This window comes from Pseudopodoces humilis, chromosome 3 (assembly GCF_049639895.1).
Source record: "Pseudopodoces humilis isolate 2021_Gansu_Grassland_sample_001 chromosome 3, ASM4963989v1, whole genome shotgun sequence".
NCBI lineage: Eukaryota > Metazoa > Chordata > Aves > Passeriformes > Paridae > Pseudopodoces > Pseudopodoces humilis.
Genome location: NC_142202.1, coordinates 73,866,835 through 73,877,220, shown reverse-complemented (window position 1 = coordinate 73,877,220; position 10,386 = coordinate 73,866,835). Strand labels below are relative to the sequence as shown.

The 10,386-nt window shown below is 36.6% G+C and overlaps 1 protein-coding gene across 3 annotated transcripts in view; it reads right to left on the bottom strand.

Moving 5' to 3' along the window:
- Positions 1-5,461: 5,461 nt before the first annotated feature.
- The window catches only part of USP45 (ubiquitin specific peptidase 45), a 49,811-nt gene continuing 44,886 nt past the window's right edge, over positions 5,462-10,386 (bottom strand). For all 3 annotated transcript variants that reach the window (XM_005518227.3, XM_014263529.2, XM_088052543.1), the window contains 4 exons: positions 9,517-9,614; positions 9,044-9,130; positions 8,449-8,602; positions 5,462-6,991 (listed from right to left, as the gene is read on the bottom strand). In XM_005518227.3, coding sequence (XP_005518284.1) covers positions 6,858-6,991; positions 8,449-8,602; positions 9,044-9,130; positions 9,517-9,614 — 473 coding nt within the window. In that variant the 3' untranslated portion in view covers positions 5,462-6,857. The remainder of the gene's footprint in view (positions 6,992-8,448; positions 8,603-9,043; positions 9,131-9,516; positions 9,615-10,386) is intronic.

Below are 10,386 nucleotides of genomic sequence, written 5' to 3'. Positions count from 1 at the left end.
AGCGCCAACGCCGCGCTACCGCCATCTTTACTGCGGGCAGCCCCGCCGGTCCCGCCGCGGCGGGAGAGGGAGGCGGGGACGCGCTCCTGCCCCGGAGCGCTGGGAATCCAGCGGGATTCACCTTCCCGCCTGCGGTAGTGTGAGGAGGCCCAGGGGAGGCAACTTAGCTCCGGGGCTCCACAGGGAACTTCTAGTCAGAGTGAGATCCGTGTTTCCAGTGCGGAGTCGACATGAAGAAGTATATAAAGCTGCGTGAAGAAGTATATAAAGCTGCGTGAAGAAGTATATAAAGCTGGTAGCTACGCGTGTAAGTGGTGCAAGCACGACAGGCTCTGGACAATGGCCCTACACTGAAATATGTAACTTTGTGTTGCACAGCTACAGGGTATCAACATTCAAAGTCAGGCCGATGTATGGCTATCCAGGAGTGTTTGTGAAGCAGGGCAATTCTCCAAGTACTTTATTCTGAATATCCAAATTCTGTGAGTTCTACTTTGATTTTTTTCCTTTTGTTTTAATGTATGAAGAAAAAAAAAACTCACCTGCAGTAAACAGCTCTTCTTGTATCAACACTGGGGATGATTCTGTAGGCAGGGACTGGGACTGAGTAATTCCATTTCTTTGTGTGGAGCAGAGATTTCCATTAGCTGGCACATTACTTACCGCTGGGATCACTGCCTTCTCTTCCTTCAGCGTCATGGATTTAAATGCCTAAAACATCCACAATCTCTCTGGTCATTGCATGAAGTGATATTAATACCCACACACTTTGTTACTACAAAGTTAACTCTTATAAATCTATAGAAAAATGAAGGATTCAATAAGCTTTTGTGATTATTTCAGTGTAAGATTTGTCAGTGCCACTTAGGCTACATATTAGTGTTGGCTGAAACATTCTAGATTTTCCCCTTTACGTGTCACATGGATTGAGAATGCTTTCCATGGACAGAAGTGCTGTGGAAATTTTAAGTCTGTCCAGTATCATCTCACAGCTGGAACTCCAGAGTGATGCTTACGGATGGACAAACTTCCAGCAGCTACTGAAACTGGACATGTGAGGGAGTCCCACTCTTGGTCCTGGTCTTATAACAGAATTACAGAACTCAGTTCTTGTAAAGGGAACAAACTTTATCTATGCCCTTTGCCACGGATGGTAAGGCAGGGGAAACAAGCAGTATAACTTAAGTGTTCAAGGATATGAACTCATCTCTGGGGAGCTCTTTCACAGGCAATGATGTGAGACAAGATAAAAATACATTAACTCAGATGTAAAACATACAGCTTATATTTAAATAACACCGTTTTCCAAATGGCTGGATGTTTTATTTACACATTTTTCTAACTATATAACAGATGAAAAGACAAAATTAATAGATGACAAATGCAGCTATTCTCCCAGAAACTTGTTAAAGCCCCTTGGGTAGACTGGAAAACTGATCAGACTTATGTTTGTTTTTTAAATACAGTCTGTATGTAAGACCCTGTTTAATTAGTAATATTTGGAATTAGAAACCTACAAATGAAATGTACCATGTATCAGCACTGTAATCAAATTCTAAAAATACTATTTGTTATTTAAATATCTGCAGAATGGAGTCAGATTATTAGTTCTAATAGATGAAAAAAAGAAATGAATGAAAACTAGATGAAACTTTTAACATGCTTGATTTATTGCTCACAAGTATTTTGAACTTAGTAACAAGATTTTTGATTACTTAGATTGTCTTTTGTGTAAATGGAAGCACATATGACCATATCAGGGATTATCTCCATGTACAAATGACAGAAGAATCAGAACTCAACTTTGTGGAATGGCTAAATAGGGAATGGTTGACATGGTGGTTTCATTACAGAATACACTAAAATAATTCCCAGGTTACACAGCTCAAAAGCAAAAAAGCCCTAAATTAGCAAAGCAATGAGGAAATTGCTAAAAGGTCATAATCCCACTCAAAATAAATGCTCTTGTTTTCTTTTAAAAGCAGTACTGCACCTTTATATTTTGTACTAGAAAAATACTGGAAGCTGCAATAGATGTAAGAAACACTCTAGACACTTAAAAGTTAGTTTTTCCTACTATCAATGAAGATAGAAGTATTTATAAATTTATCTGAGTGGAATTTACACTGAGTAGTTTTGAAGTGGTTGCAATGCATTGCAATTATTATAACATAAATTCACTTAGATTTCTTATGTAATGTGCAAAGAAGTGTTTTGACTTGGATGAACAGACATCCATCTGAAAATATATTTTATAATTAATTTACAAAAAATAGATTATGAATAATTTTGAATAATCACTTTTCCACCATTTCTGCATTTTGTTTATACACCAACAGAAGTACAACAGCTAGAACAGCTGGCAAAATGACAGCCTAAGACATGGTAAATAGACACAGAAGCAACAATAATTGGTTCTAAAATAATTAAATTGTTAATAATAAATTAAAAATGGTTCTACCAAAGAATAGTGGTATTTCTTTCACATAGATATATAAATCTTTGTACAAATGCATAAATGTGTACAAGGTACAGCAAAACGGAGTCCAGATATTGAAAACTAAGGAATATCAAATCTTGGTTTAATCAGGGCTGCTGTAAAGCTGTTTTCTGAGGTGTGCTACCGTTTTCTAATGAAAACTGAATTAGCAAATTTTTGTTAACAGAAGAATTGTATTTAAATGCTTTCTTTGTTTCCATCTAATTTGTTTCCATTTCAGTACATCTCAGAGTTTCTACTAAATAAATGACTCCTTTCTTAGTTTGTTACGAACATGTTCAAATAAGATTTTTATAACAGGTTGAGAATGTAGATGCATTAATTTCATGCCCCTTTATGATTCAGTTTATGTTAGTATAAAAAAGAAGCATACAGAGAAGCAAATGGTGGAGTTAAGACATTTCAGCCTTTTAATGAATTTATAAACCACTCTCACCTGCTACCACTTGAAATCCATAGGCAAGAGCACTTCATTGATACACACAGAGGGTGCAGATGGGAAAGAGAAGGAAGGTTTGGCAGACTGCATAGATTTAATTTTCTAAACGAAGGCAATTACAGTGTATACACTCTGGGCAGCAAAGTTCAGGGTTTGTTTTTCCTTCACCTCTATTTGTAGCCATCTCTTAGGAGAACAGACTAATGCAAACATGATGTCTGTACATATATTGTAGATAGATTGTTATAATAAATCTCTCCATCACTTTTTGCCACTTTTGGTGTAAATGATATATAAACCCAAAGATAACAAAATTCTTTCTTATAATCTGTACTAACTCTTAGGTGATGCAGTGGTCTTTGTTGTCTCTGTTCTGGGAAAACTTGTATGGAGTTCCAGTTGTCCATATATGTAAATCAGGTACTTCCCATAGGTGAGGTTTACTTACTGATGAGTGAGGAACTATCTAATTTGGATCCTTTGTTTTACAGGCACTGTCTTGTGACTGGTCAGCAGAGAGCTGTTCAGGAGTTACAGCTTTTCTCAGGGGTATCGCAGCCTGTAGGCAGAGCCAGTGTGATGGTGGGGACAGACCAGACTACAGCTAAGTAGCTTTTCCTGCAAGAGCTTTGCAAGTTCACAGAATAAGTGATGAGATAGGGAACTTCTTATTATGCTTAAGGATCAATGAAAGCAAAGACATTGACACAGAGGCTTATGGAGACCCCAAAAACATAAAGAACAGATGGGGTTGATGAAGAAAGCAGTGTTGCCTGTGTGAGAAGAGAAGGGTGGGATGAAGAGAAAGCCATTTTGAAGCTATGCCACATGAAGACCCAGGCTACTGCACTTTTTCAGGATGGGGGACCACAAAATTGTGGTGAAGCTCTGTAAAAAGTACATGCTGTAGGCCTAAAGAGATTTTTGGTTGGTAATATAAGACATTTTAAGGAGAGTCTTAAACTTTCAAGCCCTTCACTTAAATTCTGAAAATATACAGCTTTACAATAGTGTGCACACATCTGGCAGTTGCAGGAAACTGCCAGTTCCTTGACTCTAGAATCATATTTAACATTCTAGCACATATAGGATGTATACTCTGGTATTCTCAGAATGCTCTGAGCTTCTTTTCCAATTTCTGGTGAAGTATTATAAGAAGTCTTCAGTATACACATGTATGTAGTTTCTTTAGAGCCAAACTTCACACAAAAAAACTTGTGTCTGTGTAAAGGACATTGTGACTTGCATTTAAAATTGTGTGTAACATCTTGCATTGGTCATTGTTTTTTTCATTTTGAAGGCATAACTTCACCTATTGCCTTTATTTTTAGAAACTGCTTCTTTCTGTCGTATTTTCATATCTGTTCCTGACTCAAGGCTTACAGTTCTGCCAACACAGCTTTTTATTTCAACTCAGAACGCCTCATCTAGGAGCAACAGTGATGGCTATCTTGAATAAAGGTGTTGGCTATTTTTCATGGCACTTTCTCTCCATGTTCTATAAAATACTTGTAAATACAGGTAGATGTTCCCTGGCTGTTAATGAGAAAATAATCCTGCCAGCATCTTTTATGGCATCCTAGGTAGTTATGTCCACTTGGGAAAATTTCAGCAAACAGTTTAGAAAAACAGTTAAAAAGAAGCAAAGACAGCCTCACGAATTTCCTGAAAATAGCATTAAAAGTAAGAAGTAACAGGTTAAGAACCTTGTTCTGTTTCTCTCCTAGTTGTGCAGTCTAGGGAAGTAGTTCTAGGCTAAAAATTAGATTAATATGGGTACTTAAATTCAGTAGTTTTACTGAAGTCAGCAAAAGGAGGAAATTCAGGTGTCAGCTACTCACTCTGCCTGCTTTAGGGTGGAGGATTCACTCCATGTATCTTCCTGGCAAGATTGTATCACACAAGTGACACTTAGTTGCTATTTGCTACAACTGTTGTCTGGTACTAATTCTGAGTGTTGAACAGTTATACACCGAGGAGAAAGGTGCATGTAGGTGGATGAATGGTATGGGAAGATAAGAGGCTAAAAGAGAATTAAGGTGTTTTAACCAACTCTCGTCTAAACATTATCTTTCTTTCTAACTTAGTGTAGACTTAGGTTAAGATGTTGTTAGTTGGAATACAGATGGCTAAAGCTGTCTGCTTGGTTTCTCTGTGTTTTACTACTTTTGGGTAGACTGAGACAATTTTACTTTGTAGAAGGAAAAAAAAAGCATGGTTTTGGCCAAAACACATAGCCTAATTTTGATCTAAACAGAGAAGTTTTCCTTTTGAGAATAAAATCCTGTGCAACCAGAGGCTCGCTCCATTATGACTGTCAGGTGTATGGCCTAACAATCCTTAGTGCCTGCAGAAGAATGGGCAAGTCATGTGGCTGTGAGATACACCTCAGCAGTTTGAGCAAGTGCAATTCTAGCAGGCTGTGCCATTTTCTTATGCACAAGAGGGAATGCAAGTGGGATGAAGCTCCGAAACAGATGAGAGAATAGGAGAGTCAGGCAGGTAGGTATGACAACATGTGGTACAATCAGTAATAGGGACAGCATGTTTTTTCATTAAAAAAAACATTAACATAAATTAAAACAGTAAGCATATATTAACATTTTTTTCTCTACCAAAGAGGAAGTCATACAGGATGGAACTATTACAGAAGTAATTTGTATTTAAGCAACTGCTTATTAAAGAAATTAATTACCATTTAACTTCAAGTAGTCATCAAGTCTTGACCTTAGAATGTATCTATTACTCTGTGGGATGGAAATGAGAAATTACCAAAGGAAGTAACTCCTCAAAACAGGGCAGTCAAACAGTCTACAGAAACCAGGTCTGCCATTAGGACACCTGCTGTCCCCCACTGCTGACAAAAGGAAGTCCAGACATTTATCAGAGGGCAAAAGTTATAATTTACTGTCCATCTCACACACAAAGTGCAAAAATAATTTATAGTTTATTACTCCTGTGAGAAAAGTATTCAGGAACAGATAAACAAGTTCATATTTGGAACCAAAAGTAACAGAATTTACTGTATTACGCTTAAATTCTGTACATACACAAGCTTATATGCTGTACATTGTCATAATTGTGAAGTTGAAAAATTACTAAATACAGAAATTATTTGCAATTCTCTTTCCTAGAAGGTAAAATGACAATAACTACTGATGGATTTATGGTGTGTATATATATCTCAGAGATATACTTGATGCACACCAAGTACATATTTATATTGAAACAGGAGTACATTGCTATACCAGTGCTGGTTGGGGACAACTGAAAGGGTACTGGGTATCTGAGGATTCACTGTCACTATTTAGAAGCTATGTTTTCCCAATCTATTCCCAGCTCGTATCAGGAAAGTGCACTGAAGCATTACCCAGAGACAGCTGTCGTTAATCCATTCTGGAAGGACTCTGCTTTCCAATTACTAAACACGGAAGCAACACTATTTGACAGGCTCTTGTTTACAGAAATCTTAACAGCTGACATCCAACCCAGTGATGGGAAAGGTCTGGACTGGATCAAAAGAAATTGAACACCTTGTATTGTTACTGTACACCAGCAAATCCAGGCACTTAGCGCTATCAGTATTTCTATTCTCAACTGTTCTAGAACTATGGGCAAAAGCTTATCTTTATTATAATCAAAAACAAACTTTCCCTAGACCTCAGTAGGATAGGACATCAGCTTACATTCTAACGGTACTGCGTTTTAAAGAACCCAGGAATTTTACATGTTTGGCAAAGTGCATACTTTAAGAGAATCATTCAGATATTTATAACAGCTTAACTGAACTTCAGAGTCAAAATATGATAAATTCTCTACAAGATAAAAGGCACAATATTTACAGGTACTCTTATCACTGCAGCTTTAAATAAGGTAAACTAAATAACACTATCATCTTTGAAATTAAACTGCTAAGAATTATAGTAATAATCTTTCATAAAAAAGTAGATATGCTTGTGCATTTAGTACTCTTGATTCTGGAACCATCTGAACATGGGCATCACTAACGTACACCCACTGTCCTCCTGATGCTCCCATGGCTTCTTTTAAACCTGAAATGCAGAAGCAAAAGAAATTTTTTTCTTGTCTTTCATGACATCATCAAGCAAATGCAGTGGCTATTTCAAAAAGCTAGAGCAGCTTCTGACCTACAGGAGTAATTCATTACTTAGATACAGTCTGCTATTCATTTTACATGTCACAATGCACTGTAAGAGAAATTGGTAGAAGACAATGCCTTGGAACGGATGCTACCATAGCTTTTTTCATATTTTTTTAGAAAGCCTAAGGTATTTCCAGCTTGCTGAGTTCCAACAGTAAGTTATACTAGAGCACAACCAGTTCTGACATAGAAAAAAGATCTTATTTTAAAAACTGTCCAGTGTGAAATTAAGAAACAAAAAGATCTAATCTGTTCTAATAATCATTGCAAGACAAGCATAAGACTGAACAAAACTTTGATTTAATGAATAATGTAAAAGATTGTCTTTCTGGGAAATGAGCTTCAAATGTGAAGTGACACTACATATGATAGAAATGTGATAGAACCAATATGCTTGGTTCTCACTTTCCCCCAAGAAGGGAAACGGTAAATATATTTACCTAACTTTGACAGCTTAACATACTATTGCTGCTGCAAATTTTTCACTAAAGATCATGTCCTGGAAACTTATTTCATTCTTGTCCTTGGGTGACTTTATGATGCTTGTATCCTCAATTGTCTGTTATACATATCCATCAAGTATTAATAACAAAGAACTAGTCTGCTGTTCTCAAAATGCCGACAGAAACCCTACACCAAACTTTGTATCTTCCATGATAAAGATTCTTGCTGTTCACATTAAACCAGAGTATTCCAGATTTTTAAGTATTAAAAAATTCCCAGTCCTAAACTACATAAGATACATAATAAATGCTCAAATATTCAGAAAATGTAATTTAATTTAATGTCATAGATTTGGTGTACTAAACATACATAGAAATGGTATGTAGAAATTTCTATGTATAAACAACACAGAAATGGTGTACTAAACCATTTTCAGATACCAAATATGCCAAATAATTAAATTTTACCAGGCACAACTATTCATATGGATGTATTATTTTGAGTAGGAAATAGGGGAAAATTTTGCCTTAATTATCTGTTTAATAGCTGAATCAAAATTCCATTATTCACTCAGCTCTATATGGGATTAATAGCAGAAGTCGGATATGTACTGTGTGCAACAACAACAAAAAAGAATAATTAACAGAATCATAGGTTGGTTTGGGTTGGAAGGAACTTCAAAGATCATCTAGTTCTAACAGCTCTGCCATGGGTAGGGACACCTTCCACTGAGGCTGCTCGGAGCCCCATTCAGCCTGACCTAGAGCACATCCCGGGATGGGGTTTCTACAACTTATCTAAAAATCACAGATTATTCTCAGCTAAAAGATTATTTGCTATAAATCCCTGTAGACAGTTACTTTTGGTTTACAGTAAAGGAAAGGAAGTGCTGTTTGTACATACCCAGAACAGTTTTAGTGGTAGAAATATGCTCTAGCAACTTCTTGGAGGATGTCCTGACTTTCACATACGCCGCATAATGACCACCTCTCATTGAGCCACTGTGCTCCACTATTCCATAAAGACTATACAGCACTCTTGCACCATCCATAACATTCTGCAATCCCAGAAACACAAAAAGCAAAGGTGAATTACTTCATGATGAATTTTACAGGCATCTTAAGTAGCTATCAGCAGTATGATTCCAAAAGATGCAAACATTCACAGCATTTCTAACAGCAAAATACTTCTATTACAAGTACTCAGTAGTCTTACTAATTTAGTTATCATAGTGGCAGTAATACTTGTCCTTAATGCTGTTGTATACACCAACATCATCGGGCCCCACAGCTTAACTAATGTTACTGTGATATTCTTGATATGAATGGGATTGCACAGTTACAGTTCTGATCTTAGGACATTATTTGAAAAATTCACTCTACAATTTAATTTAAAAAGGAGGAAATCATCATCATTATCATCACAATCAATCCAATTTAACTTGTGGTCAGGATACCAACAGCTGAAGTACAATAGAAATGAAGATTTGATACAGTACCTTGCAAGATGCAGCACAAAATGGTGCTAAGTCTAAAATCAATGGGAAATCCACATGCCTGTTTACTTTCCGTAGACTCAAACCAGCCTTCAAAAGAAAAAAAAAAAATAAAAAAAATATTTTTACTAGGAAGTTTTTTAAAGATAAGGTGTATCACTATACTATTAAAATTAACCAAATCCAAGAGTAAGATTTTAAATGGTTTAAATTATTTAAACCTTCTTTGTTATGTTTTCAATACAGTGTCTGCTACACATAAGCATGATGGACTCATAAGGCTTTTCCCTGGATACATTAGGATTGCTAAATGCAATCTGAAGGTGTTAGGATAATCACAACATCAGCATGTTTCAGACAGTGCTTCCACCAGGTCTCCATCTAAAAAGGCAGTATTGGGATCCACAGTGACACTTGAAGAATTGCACATCCACCAATGGGACAGAGAAATATACAAGAGGGGTTTGGCCCCTTACCTGGTGGAATCTTTTCAGGTGGAGAATAAGAATAGCAGGAACTGAGGAAATCAGGAGCTGTTTCCGAGCATTTGTGTAGACACCTTCCATTTTCTTTTCTGTATTTATGAATATCAAAATAATTTGTAAAGCGAAGGCAGTCACATGAAATTTTTACAGTACTTTCTAAACATCTGACAGAATAGATCTATGCTGTGATGTTTTTGTACTTGTTATATAAAACAGAGGGAAATTTTGTAGAGTAACAAAAATATTTTCTCATTTTTCTGGTTATTAAGAAACATCATCTGTGAAATCTGAGCATTATTTTAGCCAGTCTTGTGAAAATCAGATCAGAAGCTGGAAGCCTGTCCACTATCTAGGTCCGCTTGCACACTGAGATACCTACATTGTTACTACAGCACCCAACTTCCCTGTTAAAGCCTAAAATAAATGGATGATCCCTGGACAAAAACTGGAAGGCACAAGTCTCTTTATCTATGCTAATGTCATAATCACTAAGTGTTTAGTTTTCCATTCTTCAGTACTTTCTGAATGACTACACGCTTCATACTTATTTAAGAGAAAGGTCTGAGGAGGGCTGTCTACTTCAGGAAGCTTCCTAACCTGTTGGCTTCAGCATACAGGATTGGGATATGTGGCCTCCAAACCCACTATGGTGCAGAAGGCACGGAACACAGCTTGCTTACCAAAAGCAGCACAGTGAAAGCTCCACAGAAAATCTCCGCAGTAAAAGAGAACACACAACTAGCATTTGTTTTTGCTGAAAAAATCAATTTACTGGTTTTACATATGTTTAAAAGAAAATAGTTCATTTGAGGTATAATGGAGCATTTAATGTTTAATTGGGTGACTCTTACATCTTTGGTT